Genomic DNA, 26,168 nt, shown 5'->3' with positions numbered 1-26,168 from the left:
AGAGCTAAAGAGTGTTTTTGGAGAAAGGGTTAAACTGGATGAAAGCTGAGGTTCCACAGACGATGGCAAACATGTCAGAGAAGTCCTAGCATAAAAAAGAAAAATACATCCTGTAAACACTGTACAACGTGAAAGCATAAACAGCTACTTAGAGGGAAGCAAGAAAATGTGACTCTTTATGCTATTGCTTTTTCCTCTGTTAGTCGCTCTTTTGTGTTCTCTCTCAAAAACACCTGCAGGCAGAATACCTCCAGTTGTAATCTTGACAAATCTCCCAGCCACTCAGAACTGGCATTCAGTCAGGAGGTTTCAGAGGAAACTGCAGAAAGAGGTGGTGATTTCCTTCACTGTGAATCTGTTCTTAGCCTGTGCTGTTGCATAGTGTCAGGACACACTGCTGGCCTTTCAAGAGAAGCATGAGATCTTGTTAACAAGTCCCTTAGCATTTTTTTTAACACAGTGGTTCTGACCCTGTGCCAAATTCCTCGTGGGTAATTGCATTTTACATGCCTGAGTTTTTAGCACTCTTTGGCATTGTTGTTTCTTTTCTGTCGCTTACTACTTGGTGGTATTTACAGTGAGTTTGTAAACATCTTCTGTGTTTCACCATGGGCAAAACCACATTTCATTCCCACTTGAAGTGACTGTTGTCTCTAAATTTGTAAAATATGATGTCATGGTTTAACCCCAGCTGGCAACTAAGCACCATGCAGCTGCCTGATCAGTCCCCTCACCCAATGGTGGAGTGGGGACAAGAATCAAAAAATAGTAAACCTCATGTCTTGAGATAAAGACAGTTTAATAGAACAGCAAGGAAAGATATGACAATAATAACAGTAATAACAATAATTATATATATATTTTATATATATATTATTGTTATAATAGAATATACAAAACAAGTAATGCACAGTGCAATTGCTCACCACCCATTGATCAATGCCTAGCTCATCCCTGAGCAGCAATCCCAGCCCTCTGGCCAGTTCCCCCCAGTTTCTATACTGAGCATGATGTCATACGCTATGGAATATCCCTTTGGCCAGCCTGGGTCAGCTGTCCTTGGCTAGGCCTCCTCCCAGCTTCTTGTGTATCTCCCTGCTGGCAAAGTATGGGGAAACTGAGAAGTCCTTCATGCAGTATAAGCACTGCTTCACAACAACTAGAACATCAGTGTGTTGTCAACATTATTCTCATATTAAATCCAAACTACAGCACTGTATCAACTACTAGGAAGAAAATTAACTCCATCCCAGCTGGAACCAGGATGTATGACCAATGAAGGAAGCTTATGAATCCTGATATATGGGTTATTTTTATTAAAAGAGAGCTACTGATTTGTGAATTACTTTATTGTCATCTTTAGCTGTTATCTGCCCAAACACTGTGCTTTTTTCCTTTTTACAATAGTTTGCATGGGACTAAATGTGCTATCCGCTGCGAAGAAGGAAAATACCATAATGGTAGAGAATGTGAACCTTGTCACCGCTTCTGTGCAACATGTGCAGGTACACCACTGACATTTATGTGCATAATTTCCTTTCCTCTATATTTTTAGCTCTGGTTTTATTCTACTACATCACAGTTACAGTATAAAGTGATTCTTTTTATATAAAATCTCAATTATCTTGATAGTTCTTTAAAACATATTTAAATATAGCAGACTTTTCAGCCAACATGAAAATCTAAGTTTTCTATTTGAAAGTGTGCATATGATATTTTTTTTTTTTTCCCCTATAGTAGGGCTCATTCTGATGTCCAGTAATGCTCTCCAGTTTCTTTCTGGGGTGAAATAATGACTCATAGATTTTATGTGAGCTTTAGAACTAGCAACAGCCATTTCTTTCAGAAAAAGATATACTGAAATCACGTAATGTTGTTTATTCTAACCACGTAGATTTTCCTTTATGTTACTGTTTGAAAGTAAGGCAGGTAAAACATAGTCTCTAAAATTATAAGATTTTGCTACAGTTACAGGTTGTGTCCGTTTGACAATAAGAGTAACTAGCCAGTAATATAGTATATTTTCTCTCTGGTTTAAGGTGGTGGAGTAGATGCCTGTATAAACTGCACACAGGGTTATTTTATGGAAGATGGAAGATGTGTGCAGTCCTGTAGTAGTGGTTATTACCTTGATCACTCTACTGAAAATGGATACAAAAGCTGCAAAAGGTATGATCAGTGGCTAATATTTGTGTCTGATGTTTGGCAGTATATTAGCTATTACTGTGTTGAAAAAGATAATACTTATGAGAACATAAACCACTGCTGACTTCAAAAAATAGGAAAATTATATTGCATGCTAAGCAAATGAAGGAAAATGTTTTCTTGTTTTTTGTCTAAACCAGACCGTGCAGGTCGTCTGAAAGTGGGGTTTTTTTTGTTTGTTTCATGTATGTGTGTCCTTCATTTTAAAATAAAGCCTCTAGTCAGAATCTGAGTAGATATGCATAGAATGTAAAATTTACAAATCTAATAGAGGATCTGCACTTCTTTCTCAGTAACAGACCAAAATAGTAAAAATGTTGTGGTTTCTGTAATTGCAAGTTATTTACCATTCACAAGGATCGTTTCAGTTCTCCAGCTGCATATTTGCAAAAATGACACACATACATTACCAGACATCTGTCAAAATAGCTCACCTGACTCAGTGTACAAATGGGTGGATAAATCTTGAACAAGGCTGTGCTGTACTGTGCTGTGCAAGGAAGGGACATTTTTTTCTATTCCATTCTTTGTTAAACAAATACCATTTGTTGCCCTTTGGAATAACTTATTATTGATTCACTTTGAGATCAGGGCAGGAGGGGAATCACCACATGTTGCAGTTTTCCACACAAAAAAATAATCAATACACAATCAAAACTTGATGGAGCCAGAAGGGTAACAAAAGGACTGGGCAGCAGGTCAGTCTTTTCCATCCTGTGGCTTTAGCTCATTCCTTGCTGGCACATGTATGCACAATCAGCTTAATACTTTTGTTAATTAATTGTGCATAGTTCAAAAATATTAGAATAGTACAGCTGTTTAGTAAAAAGAGTGTGAATAGAAAATGGCTGGAGGAGGGAAGAAGGACTGGGTTACAGGAGGGCTTTATTATTATTGCTATTGTTAGAACAGCTGATACCACTTGAGACAACAAACAAGCCCCCTGCAATACAGAAGAGGTCTCCTAGGAACCCCTGTATTTGGTGAGGCCATAAGACCAACTCCTACCATTGTCTTTTAGATGCGATGCCAGCTGTTTGGATTGCAGTGGTGAAGGAGACAGAAACTGTACAAGCTGTCCAAGTGGCTATAACCTAGACACTGGTGTCTGCGTAGTGGGAACAGTCTGCAAGGATGGTGAGTGCAATTCTCTGAAAGGATTCATTTTACCACAACCATCTGCTTCTTTTACGTGTATTGGGTTGGTTTGGTCTGGGTTTTTTTGTTACGGTCTAGGTTTGAGGTCTACATTACTTCCTAATTTTTTCAGGTTTATGAAAAGGAGAACACTACATTTGCATGTATTAACACATCAGTCACATCCACTTTACCTGAATTTTCCTAAAACAGTTTTTGTCCCTGCCAACCACCTACTTTTCCTTCCTTATCTGTTTTTCAAAAGCCACTGTTTTCAAGAGTTTTTTATGACAACCCTAGTGTACTATCAATAGAATCACATTTATCTATTTTGCCACTTTAAACTGTGAAAACGCTGGGAAGTAAAAAGGATGTTAAGTGCCTGCAGTATTGCTTGAATTATGTGAAAGAATAATGAGAACAAAAGAATTCTGAAATAGAGAGCACCCAATTTGTGTTGGGGGTTTGAACTTCCTCCGAGTTCTCTGTGCCAACCAATATAGTGTTCTTCTTGCATATGATTGAATTAATTATTCACTAATATTCATTCCTTTCAAATGCCACTATTACAGAGACACTTAGATAAAGTTGTGCTTCCCTAAAATGTTACTATATGACTTATTTGTAACTACAGCCCAAGTGCAGATCAACACGAAAATCATTCCAGGACAAAGCCCAGTGCTAAGACATGTGGAAGATACCTGACATCAGATGTACAAAAAGCTAACAATGACACAACAATGACTCTTGAGTCCAGCCCATTTCCACTGGATTTAGTAAGAGTTTTACCAAAGCCTTTTAAAAAAAAAAAAAAAAAAAAACACAACCAAACGAAAACACCAAAACACCACACAGAAAAGGGGTACAGAGCTGAGTCTTGTTTCTGTGGACCTTTACAGCTCCTGTTGGAATTTAGGTCTTCAAACTTTGAAAAGTATCCTGTCCATCATAAGGGTACATTACAGCTACTGGTAAACCACTTATGAGACCTTTTCACATCGGGATATTAGAAGTGTCATTGTAATCTAGAGCAAGTCCAGAGAAGGTCAGATACAGACAGACAAATGAAGAGGAATTGTAACACTAAGAGTATTGACTAACCACAGTCTCGGTGTGGTATTGCAGTTGAATTCTGCAATCCATGGTTGGATAAATCTGTCCGCATTTGTACACGTGTAACTTCATTCAGATACACATGTAGCTGCTCAAGACTGGAGACACCCAGTCTCAGTCCTGTCTCCCCCGTTCTGCCAACTGCAGCTGCCAGGGAAGGGCAGCCCATCAGTGTGTGGGCCTTCAGGCAATTGCAATGCACCGTGTTGTATCCCACCACACCACACATGTCCTCAGCAGTCCAGGGTAGCCAAGGGGAGTCCAGAAAGGTGTTTTACTGTTAATTTACAAAGCATAGAGGGTCTCATTTCACTGACAATCAAGCACTGGTTACTAGTCTAACTCACTCAGTAGGATTTGCATTTCTGTTGAGAATGTTTTATTCTTTTTCTGTGTTTTGATTGTTTTGTTCTTTTGATTAATAAAAATTGAGAACATATTTCTTTGCTGTAAATATCACTGTTTTCTAATTATTCTCTTTCTAATCTTTTTTTTCCTTCTCACAAATGGATACCAATCATTCCCTGTTGGACCACACAATATCTTTTCCTGAAAAAAAAAAAAAATGCTGTTGACTGAAATTCCTTCTGATGGACCAAATTTCCTACTTGCTACCTGCTCCTGAATGGTCTTTTCAACCAAATCTGCCTGTCTGACCAATTAAACCTTCCTCCATTGTACACGCCATGCTCTCCAAATCTTCAACCTCCCCTCCTTCTCTTGCTGCTGCCCTCCGGAAGCCACGGAAGAGTCCTGGGCCGAGGGAGGATTCTGTATGCTGGTGAAAAAGAACAATCTCTGTCAGCGGAAAGTACTTCAGCAATTGTGCTGCAGAACATGTACACACAAGGGGTGAACTGACACCTCCCAGCATCCTCCTGCTCCTGTAGACTTATAGGTTAATCCGTATTATTGAAAAAGGAGAAAAAAAAGAAAAAAGAAAAAAAAGAAAAAAAAAAAAAAAGAAAAAGGAAAAAAAAAGAAAGGCACCTCTCTCTCTCTCCCTCCCTTTGTCTGGGGAGATGGTGAACTGTTTGTTGGAACTTAAATGGAAAAACTACAACACGCCTACCTTTCATAACTGGGTGTCTAGAGCTGAGCATCCAGGATCATAGAGTCAGTATTGTGTGACCAAAGCAATTGATGCCAAAATTAACATTTAACTCATGATTTGATTTCCTGTCAACCATAGGATTATTCCTGTTTTTTGAAGGCCCTTTTTCTTCCCTTTTTTTCCTGCTTCTTACCCCTTCAAGATGTTTAAAGAGTGTTTCAAGAATACGACACAAGTTTACATGGATTAAAACTAAACAATACAAACATGTTTGCATTAGTCTTTTTTGTGCTATGTGTATTGACAGGGGGAACTTGAGTTCCTGAGGGGATCAGAAACAGCATTAGTTGCAGGACTAAGTTCTGCCCCTTTTGTAACAGTATTAAAAAAAAAAAAAAAAAAAAGTGAACATTTCTGCACACATTTCTTTCTTACTTCCTCTGCTGTGTGCTGTTTTTTGTATCACATGCAGTATGTATATATGTTTGCCCAAAATGTGGGTGTAGTCATATAGATTTCATTTTTAGACAGCTAGCTTATTAACAGATATGCTAGGATTTTTATTTTATTTTTTTAAATTGTCAAAGCTATTTCAAATAAACTTTAAAAAAAAAACATTGTTCCTATAGTGAACAAATTCAAAAGATACTACTTCTCTTGGTTTGCATAAGCGAGAGTAATGTATATGCTCAGAAGTCGGAAAACATCGCTAACGTGTAAGAAGTATTCATAAATTATTGTTGTCTTGTAGCGTTCACAAAAAAGGGGATATTATCATACAGATATGTGGACCTATTTCATAGTGCCCATATATAAATGCCAGTGTGAATATATGTGTTTACAGGACTGGATTTATAATTGTGCCAAATACATCTCCAGGAATAATTACATATAGGGCAATAAATCAGTTATTCTCTTGGTGTAACAGTTGTGTCGTGATGGGCCTGAATGTGCTTTTAACTGCTCACAATAGAAATTTCAGTAGGAATAGTCCTGCTGAGGCCAATGGAGTTACCTCACTGTAAAACCATCCTGGGTGGTGAAGGAAGTGGCCCCTGCCTTTCTCTCTTTACCCAGGCTGCCAGTATAAATTTCTGTTTAATATATCTTCATTAGCTTCACTTAGCTTACTGTTCAAAAGATAGTCATTTGCAGAAAACAGAAAAATTAACTTCAAAGATAACTGTTTTTAGGGGATAATACTTAAAACGTGCAAAGTATCTTTCTCAGTTATCTTTCCAGGACGCAGAAATATAAAATGGATTGCAGGTGTTTAAGCATGTAAAAGTTAGAAAATAAAGAGGATCAAAAATAATTGTAGAAGTTTTTCAGACAAATGGATACAAACCTCTAGAGGTAATGTGCCACCTTTAGCAGAGATCAGATAAATTATTATAACCTGGTTCAGTATGACAGCGCGCCAGTCGAGCTCCTTTGGTGCCCATTACAAATTTCCTGATAAACATTTAGATTCAAAAGAATTCAGTTGTGCTAGTTTAACTGCTAGTCTGTTACTGCCTCATTTCTCAGTATAACATGTTTAACTAGAACATAATGCTTTCAAAGTTTAAGATAATATTATATATATTATATATAAATATATATTCATAATTGAGATTTAATTATGTAATGGATTGTAAAGAATTTGTTTGGATACTTACAAATGTCTCTAACACTATTATAGAGAAGAAATTAATATCTTTGTTTTCTTTTTTAAAACCTGACACATTGTTATATCCAAATTCATTTTTACTGAAAAATACTGTACATGTGTAAAATGTTCAGTTGTTATTTGTAAAATAGGGTAGTTCTGTTGTAATTGATATTGGCCAAAATCAATGTTATTCCATATTTTATTTTTTCTATTAAATTAACCTAAATTCCTGTTCTTTTGGTCTGGAAAAACATGTTGATAATCTGTATGTAAAATATCTTCATTGAAGGGCACAGGTAGCTTTATGGTATAGAACACTTAGATACCACATGCAAGTCATTGAAACAAATTGGGAGGGTAAAGATGTTTAATTTTATTGTGGATTTTGTTATAAGTGATGGAATTTATGATTGCAGAAATATCTGTTTTCCACGGAGGACACACTTTGTGTAGTAGTCGTAAAGCCATGTCTGAACCCTAACGGGTAACAAAATTGGCTTCCTCTATCCTGGAAGTGTTTGTGAAGAGTCTAATCTCTTGCATGCTTAGGATTAAAAAGTTAAATGTGTAAAAATCTATTGGCTCAGACAGTCTAGAAGGAAGGTTTAATCTTTGCAGTCATATGTGGCCACTTGCACAGCAAGATATTGATGTATGTTCGCACATTAAAACTCACACCCAGTACACCTCAGGTCACCACCCCAGACTGCCATTGAGAACAGCAGGCTGTCTGTCCTTGCCAGTAGATCAAAAGATCTCCAAGTAGACTCATGTGTGACAAGATCCTCCATCAACGTTAGCTGATGCTGTCATCCATTTCCCACTTAATGCTACAACCTGAGTGGAGACCGAAGTGGCAACTTACCCAAGAAGTCATATATTCAGATGACGTTTTAAGAATGTTCAATAACACAGTATCAAGAATTTCATTTAAAAAAAAAAATCTTTTCAGACATAAACATCTCATTGTTACTGACTTGTTTTCAAAACAAGGAGTTAGGACATTATTTTTACAGTTTCCGTGTCAGTCTTGGGAGCAAGCACAGTTTTAGCAGTAGTTTAGTAAGACCACCCCTGGAAAAAAGGTTGACCTTCTCCTTACACCAATACTGTATGAAGAGCTTCTTTCAGCTCCCACCCCACCTCTATCTTCCAACTACCAAGAGAAATTCAGTCAATCACAGTGTCTTCTTTGTCAAAGTTTCATCTTCTTTGGTAAGAAATGTACAAGGAGTGATAATAAATTTGTTATAGCTTTGGCCAAAGAAGTCTGCTCTAGGGGACATATCTGTAAATGTTGAGCTCTGAAGTCTCACACACATAAGCATGGAGTTTTAGGCCGAAGAACAGTACTTCGTGGTGTCAGCTTAGACTTTCAAACATTTTTATTTGTGATGCCTTAATAGCACTGGCCAGATGCAAGCAGAATTTGTAATCAGCGTGATAGTCAGTCCTTGTACAAGAGAATCATTGCAGCAACAGAATTTCAATTAAAGGAAGCTAGTTTGTTCCCAGCTGCAGAGTTTTCTTACATGATTGATCCTCCCTGTCTGATTCAATGGTGAGTACTTTGGAGAGTTCAGCATTTGACACTGTGTTGTTGACATGTAGAACCAATATGGACTGTTTTAGGAAGATCAGAAGCTGCTAACAATGAGCACGATTCTACTTTACTTCATGTATGAAAGGACTGTGGATGACATCAGTCCAAATCAGTTCATTGATTTCTGCCTTATTTATATCACAAGTCAAAAAACAATGACATTGAAGATAGTCTTCTAGTTAAAATATGTCACTTACATGGGAAAGTATTTGGCAGTTCATATCTGTTTAGGATTTAAATGGAAACTGGACACCCAGCTAGACCTCTTCTTTATTAAAAGTATCTCAAAGACAGTGACAGCTTTGGGGGAAAAAAAAAAACTCACACATGTGCTAACACTACTTTTAACCAGAAAAAAAGTTTAGCATGCACTTCATGTTCAGAACATCATGCAGAGAGGCCTGTTGTGTGAGGGCAACATTTTGTAATAGAACTGTGTCTTTTTCTGCAATGGGATTACAGCCTTGCTCCCCTTCTAGCTGCAGCTCTCCACACAACTGTGTTGTGGGATCAGCAAACCAGATACCTGCCAGGATGTGTCAGTGGAAACCTTATGCTTCTGACCAGGAGCTTTCGTGGCTCTGGGCTTAGACCCTGCCTAGCCATGTACCAGTCTCCACTGGCATACCCTGCCCTTTCTAGGGAGGCTTTGCAAACTCCCCCTCTGTGGAGAACTCTGCTTTCTAATAAAGGTTTCCATATGAGACCCCACAGACTACTCCCATCTCTATTGGGATTGCAACTTTCCAATGTCCTGTGAATTTCTGAGCAACTCCTGATACAGAATATATTGTGTAATAGCAGGGCTGCTGCTTGTTTCACATTGCCAGGCAATAACAGGTATGACAGTATGAACCTTGAAGATGAGGAAACCTATATATATACACTAGAGCTGACTACCGAAATTTCACCCATCATTAAATATAACTTTCAGCTGGTGGCAACCAATCTTCTTAATAGCCACATCACAACCAGAGTGAGCATTATCTGTGTGAGTGTCCACTTGAGGTAACTATGTGCTACCTTTTTAATGATATTATTTAATGGACTGAATGACTATGAGAAGGCCTGTTATAAATTCGAGATTCCTGTAAAGACATTTAATTGACTGCTTGTATGAGTCAAAGCTTTCAATTTGCAGTGCAACTCGTGGAACAATAACTTGTCTGTGATCCATTACCATGCCTTATATTTATACTGGATATGCCATCGTCATGTCATTGGTACAGAATGAATCAAGAAAACTTCTGCCATTAGATGTTTGTGCAAAATATTTTAAGCAAGTATTAAAAATGTTTTACAGCATACAAAGAAAAATCCTAGTCAAGTTTTCATCAAAAAGAAATCAACACCTACAACAACTTGCACAAGCTTGTTCAGAAAAAACTGACACTCTGAACCTAATGCAATCCTCAGATTACATCCAGCCAATGGAAGTGCAACTGACACCTGCATTGCCACTATTGGTTCCATGTTGATGAGTAAAGAGAAGTCAGATCTATTGAACTCCTGGATCATTTCTGTGAAGTTTCAGAGTACAGTAACATTGGATCTCACTAAGGAAACTGTTCTGGAATCCTCAGGATAAAGCCAGAGATATTGCAGTAATGTTCACCTGCTGGATTACAAAGCAACGTTTATTGCATAAAAACAGAGCCAATTTTCACTTCTAGGACAGGAAATGGAGTCAAAAAAAAAAAAAAAGACGTATGGTGAGAAGTCTCTAAGCATTTAAGAAAAAAAAATATCTAGTAAGCGACAAATGCAGCCTCTCAGTGCCACACCAAAGGCTGGTTTTTGTTATGGCTCATTTTTATGAGCAGCTCATGCATTTACTGCCAAGGATGGGCAAGGCACAGCTTAGAAGAATGCCTGCTGTACAATCATTTATTTATCTATCAGTGATTCTCAGTGTTTGGGGGATGTGTTTGTTGAAGGTCTTCTGGCAAAATGACATCACTTTTCAAAGCGAAAAATACTGTTGTGTCACGAAACACAGTAGACATCTTTGCTTTATGGTGTTACACAATGAGCTGATTAAGCACCCATTTTTCCAATCAGCCTCGGGGGGAGAAGCTAGAAAATTGACAGGCAGTGAATTTTTATTTACCCAAGGAGAATTAATGGCTCCATCATGAAAACTCAATAATAGCACTGAATGTTCATTGGAGCATGACTAGTGTGATTTAGTTACAATTCAGATAATAGTGCATATATTTTCCATTTGCAACTGTCCTTGGCCTGCCCACTGCTTTGCTCCTGCTGCCTCCAGATGTTCTTTGAGATGTGGGTTGGGAGGAAAGTCTAGCACATGGTTGTCAGCCCCCCTGGATTGCATTGCTCTCAGCCATGGTGCTTGTGACCATGCTGATGTGTTTTTCTGTACAATGACACTGGATCAAAAAACAGAAATAACTCAAATATTCATTCTCAAATAAAGTAGCCCCTTTTCTTACTCCAAGAGCAAGTCCATACTGAACTGAAGCTGTGTAAATGCTGCTCTTGCTGGGCCTGCCTCTAGCACAACTTCCCTGAACACTTTCAATCCCAAGGCTGAAAGGAGGGTTCAAAGAGCTCCCGTAGTCAAATGGTGCCACGAAGTCTCTCTCCAGCTATACCTGAATTAGAGGGGCTGTATCATTTACCTGTTCCTGCACATTCATCAGGGAACATGATCACTAAAGGAAGCATCCTGGTTTGTGTTTTATGATGTAATCACCAGAAACAATTACCACGGCTATTCTTCAAATAAGATGAGAAAACTGGGGGGATTTTAAGCTGGGAGACATCACCAGTGTAAGGATATAGAGCTGTCTGAAGAGCTACAGATAGGAATAAAAAGTAATCCTTCATAATTCTCATTAAAAGACTTAATTTGTTCTGATGCTTAATTCCAAGGAGATAAACTTGTATCTTTTTGGCAGATTTATTTCAGGCTTTAATATATATTCATCTCTGCAAATTAAACAGAAATTGCATTTGATTAGCAGTATGAATGCATGTTTTTGTATCTTGTTGGGGCAATAATTTGCCTGCTGAAATCTGCCCAGTTATCAGCAGATCAGCAGATGTGTGTTCACATCCTGATCAAGTTGGAGATCTCCAGTGCAAACACTCCGTGCAGGAGTCTCTCTGTTTAAGATGGATGGCACCACTGAAACACTGCCATCAGATATCCAGCTTTTACCATTCCAGGTTTATATCTATCCAAGTCAGACTGCCAAAATCCTGTGGACAGGAAAGGCTCCGCATATGCGAATTACATAATCCTTGCTGTATGATGTAGGAGAGAGACACGGTGCTACCATGCTTGCCTCTAGAGTGTGATGTGTTTTCCTCCAGCATTGGAAGAGACCTTCTTTAACATACTCCAGGCGGAAATACCACCAACTTTACTCAATGTATATGGTCAGCTTCTACCTTTCCTTTGCATATTTCACAGGAAACTACCCAAACTTGAGCACGATGAGATAACTTTCATTGAGATTCAGGTGACTCCATTCCACTGCTCTTTAGGAAATTCCCAGCTACTGAGCTTCACAAAAAATAGGAAGCTTGACAAGATCAGACAGGGAAATTTCCAGTTGGAAGGGTCCAAAAATGGGGAGGTTGAAAAGATTTTTTATCATTGTCATTCTAAAATGTTGAGAGTGCCATAGTATTTTCCTTTCTTTCAAGAAATGAGAACGGTACAGAACAAAGTATTAGCAATACAGATTGGGATTGCTCCATTCCCCTTCCCACTTTCTCAAGGGACTGCCAAATTTCAGGCTCCAGGTAAGCAGTAGAAAACCTCTGACCTTTGTGCTTACACAGGCAAGGGAGAAACTCTAATCCCAGCCAGCTTTTACTCTCAGGCATCCACATTATTCCTACAAATGGAGGTTTAAAGCTGATATTTAAAATGCTAAAAAATGTCTATCTGGAGTGTATTTATGCCTGCTCAGTACCCCTGAGGTCTCTGGCTCTTCAATGGGTTTCTAACAACCATTGTACAAATACTACATAGAAATGAGGAAAGAAACACACATAATAAAGAGGGGAAGAAAATCCCTTTGTCTCAGCAAAAAGGGCAGCTTTGGCTAATGTAAATATTTTTATTCTGCAGTGGAAATAATAGAGGGCTGTGTAAGATAGTGTAGTTGATAAAGCCAGTTGCTTCTCTCCTGCCTGTCATGATTAAAGCTAACCTGAGGCTCTGTGTGATCTCAGCTAATCCTGCAACAAAAGGGCCCTTCGTCCTAAAATCATTATACCACACTCATCTCCACACACTGCTGTTCAGTGAAGAGAGACTGAGCCCTTTTTAAAGTTCTGCTTTGTTCCTTGGCACAAGACAGGGCTTCAGTGACTTAGGAACCAATGTCCTAATTTCAGTCTTCCGGTTTATCACTGGCTAGAGCACTCTGGGAAGTATTTCCACTCCTGCATCTCTTGCATCACCTCAGGTCATACTGCCCCGAAGTTTTGCCTATGAAGGGCATCTTCTTTGCACATCCAAATAGGGATACAGAAATTTAGTCATTGTGTAAAATGACTGAGTGTAGAAGAATAAGTAGCAGGAAGCTGAAAACTGAAGCTAGACAAGTAGTAGGAAACCAGGCTCAAATTTTGTATGACTGCCTAAAATTTGGCGGGGGAGGAAATGCCATAATTTCTGTGGCCTAATTTTTCCAAGATGAAGACAGAATTTCTTTCAAGGAGCTGTGATCTATCAAACATTAAGGCTTTGGGCTAAACAGAGGGGTAACTTTAAGAGGAATCCTCAGGGTGACTTTTAATGGCTTGTTATATACAGGTTAGCCTTATGTTCTTTATGGACTTTATGGATAAATATTTCTTCAGTAAAACTCAAGGAGCTGATCACACTAGCCAGCCCAAATAAAATGTATTAAGGTTAAACATGGAAAAAACAGAGACCTCCCTAACACAGAATCCTCTCTGTTCTCACTGCTGATTGATGAAAACCAATTCTGATCTATGTTTCTTTATCTGCTCTGTGAAACCTTTGTGATGCATAAGGTTACATACAAAAGCCATCTGCATAATCCATCTGCATGTTCTCATTAATGTAAACAGGCAAAAGGGAGGAAATAAGGTCATTTTTTCATGGATTATAAATAAAAGCCATTGGCCAATGCTATAGAAGATAACCAAAGAACATTTTAAAATCAAATAAAGTAATGTTTTGATTTAAAAAAAGCAGAGAAGCAACATGTGACTTGCAGTGAACAAGTCTCATGGGAATACTACAAAAAAAAGATCAATTTATGACTGCCAGCACATAAAAATGTGTATCTCCAGGCATAATTTAGAAAGATATTCACACCCTCATCTAACTGGTCTCCTGAAACACCATGTGCTGTCAAACTATGGCATAGATTTTGGAAAACAGGAGAGAAATAGTGACAAGATAAGGGCTGTACACTTACTCCTGTTCATGTAAAGACATAGTAACAACATGGCAACTATGGTAGTGTTCTGGACTGTGACTCACAAGAGACACGTTCTAGTTTTCTGTTACACCCTAACTTGATGAGCTTACTGCAACTCAATTTTTCTGCCTCCTTAATGGGAGACAGTAGTCCTTAGCTCATTTTAAAATGCATCATATCAACTGATAGGAACTCAGTGTAAGTGTAGCCTCTTATATGCCATGCACAGCCTGCAGCCTGGTGTGGCCCAGGTGTGGAATTAAACATTTTTAACTAGGAACACAAAAAATTGTACATTAAAATCTTCCCATTATGAGACACCATGTCCGTTAACACAGCTTTATTCCTATAATACCTTCAGTTCCTTTTTTTTACACAAGGTGTCAAAAGTTTTCCAACAACGTGACAACATAACAAAATTGAGAAATAAATGAAGGTTAAATATGGGATGACCCAAAGTAACTAACGAGCATTGCCTGATTGAAAGCATAGCTGAGATGCATTGCTGAGAGTATTCTGCCATTATGTATGTTGGACAGATAGATAATTTGAATACAAAAGAAAGAAAAGGAAAAAAAAAAAAAGAAAAAAAGAAGGAACTGAGGCTTTAATAACTAGTACTTATCTAGCAAGATTCATAAGGAAATACATCGTCCATGAGAAACTCTGGCGAACAGTTAAACTGCTCTGTGGAATAGTTTAAGAGTCTTCCTCAAAGTTATGTTCAGTGTTAACTCTTTAAATATCCACTAAAAACTATTTTGTTAACATTTAGTGGCAGACCTACAGCTCTAGATGTGACTTGCTATTCAGAGGGCCTAATATGTAAGTATTTTCTGGTGCACATTCTTATAATAGTATGTTTCTAAATGCTTCACCTCAGAGGATAAAGTAGAGAACTGGTCTTTCTGGCACTATCCCAGAACAGCTGAAATGAATTACAGCACTTCCAATGAAAGGCATAACAAAGAAATAACAAAAACCTTTCAGAACCAAGCACTTCTACCATGTGGTAAGGATTCAAGTAGGCGTAACCAAGGTCTGTGAATTAGTAGTTCAGGTCCAATGGATAAGCAGAGAGGTAGTGCGGGCAAATAAAGTGAAGGACTAGAGAAACAAAAAGTTTTCCCAATGCTTATAACAAAACAACATCAGAGAAACAATTACTTAATAACATTGCCCTGATAGATTTCCCAGTGATGTAAAGCCGGTATTATAAAGCACTGAACCACTAGACCTGCAATACAAAGACTTTCCAGACACTTCATTTTTTCATGGTTGTGTATTGTCCAAATATATATGTGTATGTATATATACATATCAAATTATATTTTAAAATCTCCTAATGTGTTTGAGATCATGGGATTTCACATTCTACCCTCTGCCTACACATCAGAAAGATTCAAGAGTCCTACATTAAGCAAATATGTCAATGGCCTGATAATCTACTCAACAGTAGGCCACTGTCCTTTTCTTTAGAAAGTGAGAGTTATAGAAACTCTGTGTTGAGATAGTTAAACATCAATACAACATTTTGTCTCAGTAATAAGTGGATAGATTCAGAATCCTGCTGAATTCAATGTCAAACAGTCATACAATTTATAATGTTTTTATCATTAGTCCTTTATAAAGTCATCTATGACACAAGATACAATGCTGCAGTTCAGAAAAGCTGTATCACTTCCATGGAATTATGTCAATTTATACAATTCAAGGTTTGCCCTACATGGGCATGTATGGAAATATATAAATGCATATATATAAAATGCTCTTTTGATAATGAGAAATACAAAGATGTGTGAATGTGTATGCAAACAGATTTCTGTTTCCCTGATATCATCAAGAGACTGTTCATTAGCTCCTAGTACTGAACTTCTTCCCAGTCAGCACTGATCCTAGACCAACCTCTGAAGAGCTCTATCACTGGCTTTTGTTATGTCTTTTACCTTTTTCATTTCTTCAGAAGACACACAGAACTTTACAAAATGAAAGTTATATCTCTACCTGCCTTTTGAGTACCTCAGCTTTGGCCCACCATTGCCTAGACGTTCCACTTGGTTTGCCTTATAACTGTACTGTCCCATCTCCTTAAGCATGATAAGTACTATCCTAACTTATAGCTCACATCAGAAATTTAAACTAATACAAAATGTATTAATACAGATTAATATGGAGTAGAAAACACAAGGGACAGAGAGCATATTTTGCAGTCTTTTAGAAAATGTTGCTTTCCTACATCATTTTACACTTACAGCAATACTTTTTCATCCAGTGCCTTTGCTTGTCAGTGTAAGGAATTCATTGCAACTGAAAGCCAAAATCAAGTCATTACACATTTGTATTTTGACTCCTAAAGTTTACAGTGTTTGCCAAATCTGGATTTCCAAGCAGCAATGGAATTGGAAAGAGTTTCTCCATATTGAAGTATCCATAGAAACTGCAGGGTTTATATATTATATAGGACTCTCTGCCCAACCTCTTCCATTACTTAAGAATGAAGAAACAGCCAATTCTCTCAGATATATAGACTCAGAATAAGTTTTCCCATAACAAACTAACATAAAAGATCCAACCTTCAGCTTTATAAAGCTGCTTGATAGAGTGATCTACTGTCCTCACATGATGCTGCAGATACAGCATTCATGCTACTTATCAAATTAATATCTCTGCTCTGGGATCTACGAAGTCTATAGCTTACCAGCTTGTACCAATACTTTAATTAATACTCAGTAAATGAAGAGGTGTAATTTGCACTTCACTGTCATAGTAGTAGTACTAGTGCATTCATTATTTGGAAGTCTTTATATCTTTATCTCAGCTCTAAGGCAAAAAAAACATATAATACAGAATTGCTTTTTCAAGTTCAAAGGGACACCGGGGCACCAAATTTTCATTTGGCCAAAATGAAAGCCTACGTCTTTTAAATGCCATGTCTTCCAGCAGTGGCCTGGGAGGGGGACAAAAGCTGTTTTGCCTAGAGGTTTGAGGAACAGCAACACGTCTCTGACTAATGGAAGCTTCCTCAAGTCCTTCTCCTCATGTACTATATCCCACACCCATGAGAGCACACTCTTTATGCTGCAGGTTGACACTGGAAGAAAGTTGAAGCCACACCAAAGGACATTAGCTAATGAATACTCCCAGGTAGCACTGGTTTTGATGTAACTCTCCATGGTGAATCATAAAGAGTCCCATTACTTCAACTGGTGCAAAAGAAGTAGTATTAGCCTGAACAACAAGAATCATGGGGGGAAAAAAAAAAAAAAAAAAAAACACAAAACCAATAATAATAATAATAATAATAATAAAGAAGGCCTAGAAAATACTAGTTTTTGAGTATCCTGATTCCCCTAGGGAGCAAGTACTTGTTTTCTTGACACCACAAAAAATGTGCTCATTTCAGTAATTCAAAACAGATCTTACTTGTTTTGCTCACTGTATTTTCCACCCTGTCTTAGTGCATTTTTTTTTTATGTGAGGTGTTGCTCTGAAATAAACAATTTTTTTTCTACCAGGGGAATATCTTGATGATTCCCAAGAATGTCAGTTGTGTGAAGCATCCTGTCAGAAGTGTATTGGACCTGAGCCAGACAACTGCATCAGCTGCCCACTCACAAGGTAATTGTCTCCCAGCACAGTGCAGCACAAAGACCTCACATCATCATCTGGAGAAGTGACTGTAGAGTCTTTAGCACTAGCTTGCAGAATCTGAAGACATAAGCAATGACTAAGGCAAACAAAACTAAGGCAAGTGAGAAACCAAGTGGTAAGTAAACATGACAGCCAGCTACACAGGCTGTTTAGCCAGATTATTCCCATGGATAGAGAAAAATATTTTTAAATATGATAAATAGTCTTTCTTTCATTATCATCATTTCAAATCATAATTGCTAGAATCACAACAAAGACAAATTTAAAAACAGGAACCTAGGTGATCTGTAGTTGTACATAGCTAGAGTTTGGCACAGGGCATGTATATGGACATGTATAGGCTGTATAGGGCATGTATAGGCTAGCAATCAGCTAATTCAGGAAATATTTATAGCACTTAAACATCTTGCATCCCCTAACTGAGGCATTTTAAGTTAGGCTGATTTTTCTAACCTGTATGAGGAGTGAACAGAACTAGAATGAAGCATTTCCCCAGGACATTGCAGATCAGAATCTTATGTTTAGGTCATCTTGCATCTAATCCAAGAATCTACTGCTTTTGAAAACATATCAATAGCTTTATTCTCACACAGATAGCTCTGGTTCTGTTGTGTTGTAGCCAGCTGATATTTACATTGGTATGAAATCACAATCAGGTTCTGTAAGGCAGAACCTGCTTAGTTTAACCTGCAAATATCTATGACATGACTATGCCAATAAAAGTCACATCAGAACCAGTTGAGTCCAATCAAACTTATAACTGAGGAAACGGTATTGAATTACGGTGTGTTACATCAGAAATTACATTAGCACAGGAAATCTGTACAGAATTTTTGACTGGGGGCTGGATTTCTCAATTCACAATTACATTTAAGTTAGATTGTCCGTGTTTCCTTGCAACCTATTTTGTGAGTTTTACAGAATTTTTGACTGGGGGCTGGATTTCTCAATTCACAATTACATTTAAGTTAGATTGTCCGTGTTTCCTTGCAACCTATTTTGTGAGTTTTACAGAGAGGTATCTGCAAAATGAAGAACAAACAGGACAACGTCATTAGGCAAAACCACCCAGGTGTTTACAGAAATGAGGTCTCAGTGGCCTTTCGGAAGGGCGTTGCTGTCTCCCTCATAACAAATCTTCTAGCAGTTTTCAGTGTTGGTATCTGAGGTTTCCAAGAGCTTTCTGTGCTCCTGCAAATTATGAAAACTGTTAGAAAAAGTTGTATCAGGGCAGTCGATAGTAATAGAAATAATAAAGAAAAATTTCACCCAGAGGATAAAGTGTAAATCCTTCCAACAGACATTATTCATTATGTACATGAAGTAAACCTGTTTAATTGAAACAGAAACCTAAATCCTGTCACCCTTGAGAGCTTCAGAGCATGTCTATTGAAGACAGGAATAAGCAACCATCAGATAATACAGAATAAATTCAGAGGTGCTGCTTTCCAATGGAGGAACAACTTCTCTAAAAAGAATGAAAAGACTTGGAGGGGGCGGTCACTGAAAATAATGTGAAAATGAGAACACTGAAAAATGTCTGCTCTTTGTCAGTATCTAGTGGAGTGACTCAGGGGTCAGTACTGGGGCCAGTATTATTCAATATATTCATTAACGATTTGGACGAGGGAATTGAGTGTACTATCAGCAAGTTTGCTGATGACACTAAGCTGGGAGGAGTGGCTGACACGCCAGAAGGCTGTGCTGCCATCCAGCGGGACCTGGACAGGCTGGAGAGTTGGGTGGGGAATAACCTGATGGAATTTAACAAGGGAAAGTGTGGAGTCCTGCATCTGGGCAGGAACAACCCCAGGTTCCAGTATAGGTTGGGAAATTACATATTAGAGAGCAGTGTAGGGGAAAGGGACCTGGGGGTCCTGGTGGACAACAGGATGACCATGAGCCAGCACTGTGCCCTTGTGGCCAGGAAGGCCAATGGCATCCTTGGGTGTATTACAAGGGGGGTGGTCAGTAGATTGAGAGAGGTCCTCCTTCCCCTCTACTCCGCCCTGGTGAGACCACATCTGGAATATTGTGTCCAGTTCTGGGCCTCTCAGTTCAAGAAGGACAGGGAACTGCTGGAGAGGGTCCAGCGTAGGGCAACAAAGATGATTAAGGGAGTGGAGCACCTCCCTTATGAAGAAAGGCTGAGGGAGCTGGGGCTCTTTAGTTTGGAGAAGAGAAGACTGAGGGGTGACCTTATTAATGTTTATAAATATATAAAGGGTGAGTGCCACGAGGGTGGGGCCAGGCTCTTCTCAGTGGCAAACAGTGATAGGACAAGGGGTAATGGGATCAAGCTGGAACACAAGAGGTTCCACTTAAATTTGAGAAAAAACTTCTTCTCAGTGAGGGTGACAGAGCACTGGAACAGGCTGCCCAGGGAGGTTGTGGAGTCTCCTTCCCTGGAGACATTCAAAACCTGTCTGGACATGTCCCTGTGCAACCTCACCTAGGTGTTCCTGCTCCAGCAGGGGGATTGGACTAGATGATCTTTTGAGGTCCCTTCCAATCCCAAACATACTGTGATACTGTGATACTGTGAACAGTAGTTACCTTATTTGACAATAAAAACATTGTCAGATCATCTTCTTGTTTGACAATTCAAAACACTGTTACCTTTTTTTTTTAAAAAAAAAAAAAATAAGGAATAGTAGTTTTTTGTCCAGGTAAACTAATTTTCACAAAATTCCTCATCCATCTGTTTACTGTTTACAAACATTAGTGACAAGATCCATCCTGCTGCTGTCTTTCATTAGGGGCAACATAACAAGAAGCGAGGAAAATATACCTTACCACTGTGTCAGCTGTCTGTAGGAACGGTTGTCATCATTACCACTAGTAAATGCAGTAGAATACAGTAGTGCTTTCATGTCGTATAAGCATAGCCCAGCTACCTCTAGTACTTCTGTTATACTGTCCCATTTGCACAGAAACCAACCAGAGAGGGCTGCAGTCCCCATGAAGAACTGAATAATCTTATTGAACACGCAGGCATAGCCAGATGAGCTACAGTTTTCATAGGACAATTTTACTGTAGGAATCCAGCGCAGAGATGTATCTTTGCTGAATACTTCTCCCTGATTCCCTTCAGCAGACTGCCTTCACTCGCACAAGTGCTTTTAATCAATTCCTAAGTTTTCTTCGTTATGTGTACTTCAGGAAGGCTGTTTGCATGAGAGCCTATTCTATCTTCACACTTCATAAGCCTAGAATTTTCCAATCATTGTAAATTCCAAATGGTTTCAAAGACTATTTGACAAAATTGGTTTTAAACTTCACAGATATTTTACTCCTCTTCTTTCAGAATAAATCTGACAATGACCGTAGCAACTCAAATTTATGAAGGCATATTGCAGACATTCTCTAATGCCATTGGCTGTTTCCACAGAAGCATGCACTACCTTAATGTTATGGAAAGCTTATTGTTCCCTAGGTGTGCAAACAAGCTGATGGTCTCAAAATCTGCACTAAGATCCTGAATGGTGCTCAGCTTCTCTACATATTGAGTCCTAAGTCCTCAAATATCAAACTGGTCAAAGCAGTTACTTGTGGAAGATTGCAGTCTCGCTTCTCTTATTTTCTTAATATTGAAAACACTGCGAAATTCTACCCAACTTGTCTAATATTATTTAAATAGTTATATCTTTATTGGTATTTTTACACTTTTCTCTCAGATTAAAACCAGTAGACATTAAGCTGTGGTGAAAAATGGACCAGAAATTTTCATCACATAAAAGGATTCTGTAGCAAATATTTCATTACCCAGCAAAAGGGGAACATTTAGCAGAAAAACTCTTAAGTATTTGCAGATATGCAAGTCTAAAAATGCAGCTCCTAAAGGCCAAGATTCAGATAGATGTTTGACTTTATGTACAAAGCCATTGCAGTGAAATTGTAGTACTGTTCACAGAAAGTCTTTAAATTGAAACCAATAGGGAACTTCGACAAATAGATTATTCCTTCACAGAGAAAGACCAAATCTTTCCTTCCTCCTAGCAAACATAAGTGCCTGCTGCAGGGATTGTGACAGGAGAACAACTAGGTATAGGACCAAATGGTGATTTCTCTCAGAAAAGTTTCAGAAAAAACAACAACTCTGAAGTCTAAGATCCAGGTTCAAAACTCAGTTGACTATCCACTTAGTAAATGCTGCCAATAAGACCAAGAAAACTAAGGAGTAATGTCCAAATCCTCTTGCAAATAGAGTGAAGGAAGAATACCTTGGATTTATGGCTAGTTTCCTTTAAATCTAAAGAACGAGTAGTTGCTGAATTTGTAATTATACCTCTCTCTGCCTCTAAAGAATCTTTGACGATGGTCGCTGTGTTATGCAATGCCCCAGAGGAAAGTTTGAGTTCAAGGGACAATGTCATTTTTGCCATCACACCTGCACAGACTGCAGTGGAAGTGAACCTAACAAATGCACCGCTTGTGGAACAGGTAAGAAGGATTTCCGCTTCCTTGGCCTTGAAGTCCTTTTTTCCCTCTGCTCTCAGGATCAGTTGTTAGAGCCAATAAAATAAGTAGTCCTTTTGCTATTGATCTGCATCATAATCTTGTTTTAACCCTGAAGGGAGCTGGAACTCAATTTATTTTTTAAAAAGTACAAGAAAATACAGCTCTACATTGTCCTTGCATCTTTATGCGTTTGTCTTGGTACATTTTGAATAGAAGCTACTAATAACAGAAACAGAAGGAGTAACAGGTGTGGGTGGAAAGGACAGAAAACCTCCATAGTCTGCCTCTGGAAAAGAAAGCATCATACATGTCTCCCTCAGACTCTGCACAGTATGTGCTACACTGAAATGAAGCAAGCTTGCTTGCACAAGCAGGCAGGGAGCCAGAAGGCTTTACAAAACATGTCTGGGGAAGGCAAAGAAACAAGGAGGGTGGGTTCTACCACAGGCCACTGTATCCCTACAGCTGGACAAACGGGGCCTGTGAAGAGAAGCTTACCACTAACACACACATAAACTTGCCTTTTTGACACATTATTACAGAGCTTAGATTGAGAGAGAGGGTAATACTGTTAAAACTGTGGATGTTCCATTTATGGATGATCCTTAATGGCCCAGGCTTTATTCAGTAATAACTGTCCAGATAAAAACAAAACACAGGTATGGCTGGCATTAACTTGTCATACTGATTATGAGATTGTCTCACATATTTTGGGAACGTGACTCAGTAGATGAAATTTTCAAACGGTACTTCAGGTCCAATGTGAAGTACAGGTTTGTAGGTATAACTGCTCCCCAAGTTTCTCCCTATGGTGGACAGCAATATAATTTTCTGTATTTTCTGTGTGTCAAGAAATGAAGACATTGATAAGAGCCACACCCTAAGGAGGCTGGAAAAGAAAATTCTAAATATTTTTACATGAAAAGTAAAAGAAATAAAGTCTGAATAGTTCTGTTTTCTCTGCAGTTTCAAAAGTAAATTATGATAAGCAAATTCCTGCTTTATAGTTAAAGCAATCAAACACACATAGCAGAATAATGTATATAATTTATACTGTAGGGTAACTGATTAGAAAACTCCCCATGTTGCAGCACAGGGCACATGGAATTGTAGGTGTTTTCACAGGTTTCATTCAGAAGCGTTTGATGTAGGAGACCTCTCAGTTCCCCACGCACTAGAGGATGCAATTGCTTCGATAGAAAATAGATGCATGCTTGCTAATCAGATTCAAATCTAAATTATTCCAGACCCTAGTAGTGACTACGGTGAGGATTACAGTTAAATCTACTATGGATGCAGACTGATCCTTTCCAAAGGTGAAGTGGGAAGCTTTGCTTTCCTCGTGGCAATTCTACATCCACATGTACAACACAGGACAAATATTTGCACGTTCACTGCACTGCAGCTTGGTAATGGAGACCTCTTGATCCTTGTTGTATTCAATTGATAGATGGAAACAGTGATTATTCACTAGCACAACACCTTTGTATATCACAAATCTCCAGGAATGCTGAAGGTTTGAAGTCATGAACCTTTTATACATTTTAGTTCATTTGATGTAAAGCTGTACAAATCTAGTAGTCAGTGAACAGTATTAATTCCCATCAGCTGAATCACCAGTGCTTCATAAAGCTGCTTCTTATGCCAAAATGGCACCTGTTGCTGACGTCTTTTTCCTGTTTGCTTGCCACACAGATAGAAGAGGGTTTGAGCGTTTCCTGTATCACGGGGAGTGCAGAGAGAGCTGTCCTCCGGGCCACTTCCATTCACACCACACCTGTGTGGCGTGCCCTGGCCACTGCGAGGTGTGTCTGGACTCCAGCCACTGCAAAAGATGCTTCAGAGGCTACTACCTCACTCAAAACACATGTCAGAAGCATAGTTGTAGAGAAGGTAAGCACCCTGCGGTAGGGTTTGAGTTAATAAACACAGTGTTTAATTTGTAACAGAAATGTGGTTGAAGGTCTTGGTTCCTGTTTTGAACTATGAAATCACATCTGATCTGAGGTCCTTAAAGTCCAGCTCTGATTTTCTTCTAATATTATGTTAATGTAAAATATGAGTGCTGTCCTCAGATTGAGCAAGGATACACAAGGGCAAATGAGAAAAGAAATTTATGTGAATCTTCCTCCTTTTTGGATTTGGATAAAGTTTATTTGCAGGAACATTGTTGGGTGTTTCCAAATGTTAGCCTTCCATTACCTAGAATTAAATGAAAAGGGATGATTTTTCCAAACACAGGTGAAGTGGAAGACCTTGACTCTGAAGATTGCATACCTTGTTCAGATGGATGCCAGAACTGCAAACTGGGTAAATATTCCCTTTATTAATCTTTATTTTTATTCTTAAGGTAGGGAAAAATTATTCCTGCTCCCTCTCTTGTTAAGAGTCTATGCACATGTTACTGAACAATGTTGTATTCTCTGACCAACTAAGCTGTATTTTTCCATGTGTATTTATTTGCAAACATTATTTCTAAATTCCATCATTGCCAGCATAAATAAAAATAATTTTTGCATTATTTTATCTATTCATCTTTACACCACTTTTGGTTTTTTCCTACTTGAATGCCACACTGAGGCTGAGAGATCTACTGGCCTTCTGAAGCTATTATCAGACACAGAAACTTATCAGAGATGTTCAAAATACCTAGGCCTGAAAATAGATCATCAGCCTGTGCTTTTTCTTTAAGAAAATAGACATAAGGACAGACCTTAAACTTCATTCAAGAGCCAGTCATTGCAATAGTAATGTTACTACTCAAAATAATACTAAAACATTTATTATTTTTTCATGACAGATTTTAAAAAATAATAATTTCTAAACAAACCAAACATGATGTTGGTAGAGAGCTTGCCATCTTCAGACAAACTCAACTTAACTTGCTGAACTTGATCAAATCTGTATTGCATAAATGTAAGCGAATGCATCCAGCATAGCTTGTTAAATCTGATGGTGCTTTTGGTCTCAATAGGTCACTTTCACAGATTATTAAAAATGTTCACAAAACATCACAATTCACTGTTTCCACTGTGTTTGCATTGAGAAAATGTTATTTCCTGGGGCTGTATGGACAGGAGTACAACTGATGTTTTTCAGGGTGCTAAAACTAGACACTATCAGGACTGTCCGTCTCCTCCCTGAACTCAAACAGATTTCCACAGACAGAGCAGTTCATACTGGGCCCTCTGGTTTCTCCCACTTGCTACCTAATGTGTTTCAGGGTCTGGTGTGATGAGGGCTACTGTCAATACCGGGAGACTGAATGTTGCTATAAAGAGGAGAGTGAATAGCAGGAAAGACAACTGTGCAAGCACCCTCCAAAAAAAAAAAATTATCTCACCACTAGTCACAACTGTTTCGATGTTATCTCTGCTTTTGTGTCAACAACATTTTCCTTGGGAAACAAGACTATCATGAATGCTTATACATGCCAAACTTACGTAAGGATTTTCATCACATACTACTTTCTTCTTTCTACCAGTCATCCAGTCTAGCGTGCGGTAACATAAAACTCCCTGTGACTCTGGTGACCAGCCATTCTGCATGAATGCAGTCAAGCCTAATGTTTTCCTCGGCAACTACACCTGTAGCTTTCTATATTGCTGAACAAATGGCTGGAGGGACCAAGTTTCAATACGATTGTGACTACACTGTAGTCTCTGTTTGTACAGCATGGTATCCAGATTAATGTCAGCTGTCCAATTGGTTCTGGGAAGAAAAAAGAAGAAATTAAGGGAGAGAATCTGTTTCAATATCAATATTTATTGCTGCTATCAGATGTTACTTCCCAATAGTAGTGTTTTCTTTGCTCTTCTCAATGCTTAGAATAATACAATCATATAATTGTTTTGG

General features: G+C 38.4%; 1 protein-coding gene across 2 annotated transcripts in view; it reads left to right on the top strand.

The window, feature by feature from the left end:
* Positions 1-26,168, top strand: part of PCSK5 (proprotein convertase subtilisin/kexin type 5) — a 254,770-nt gene that overhangs the window by 188,482 nt on the left and 40,120 nt on the right. The window contains exons 18-24 of one of the 2 annotated variants that reach the window (XM_065861037.2): positions 1,408-1,505; positions 2,040-2,169; positions 3,227-3,342; positions 17,717-17,819; positions 22,159-22,295; positions 24,009-24,206; positions 24,555-24,623. In XM_065861037.2, the coding sequence (XP_065717109.1) occupies positions 1,408-1,505; positions 2,040-2,169; positions 3,227-3,342; positions 17,717-17,819; positions 22,159-22,295; positions 24,009-24,206; positions 24,555-24,623 (851 nt within the window). Of the gene's footprint in view, positions 1-1,407; positions 1,506-2,039; positions 2,170-3,226; positions 3,343-5,195; positions 5,776-17,716; positions 17,820-22,158; positions 22,296-24,008; positions 24,207-24,554; positions 24,624-26,168 lie in introns of those variants that run through there. The other variant, XM_065861038.2, reaches the window with a different exon arrangement.

This window comes from Patagioenas fasciata, chromosome Z (assembly GCF_037038585.1).
Source record: "Patagioenas fasciata isolate bPatFas1 chromosome Z, bPatFas1.hap1, whole genome shotgun sequence".
NCBI classification, from domain to species: Eukaryota; Metazoa; Chordata; class Aves; order Columbiformes; family Columbidae; genus Patagioenas; species Patagioenas fasciata.
This window is presented reverse-complemented; position numbering and strand designations above follow the sequence as displayed.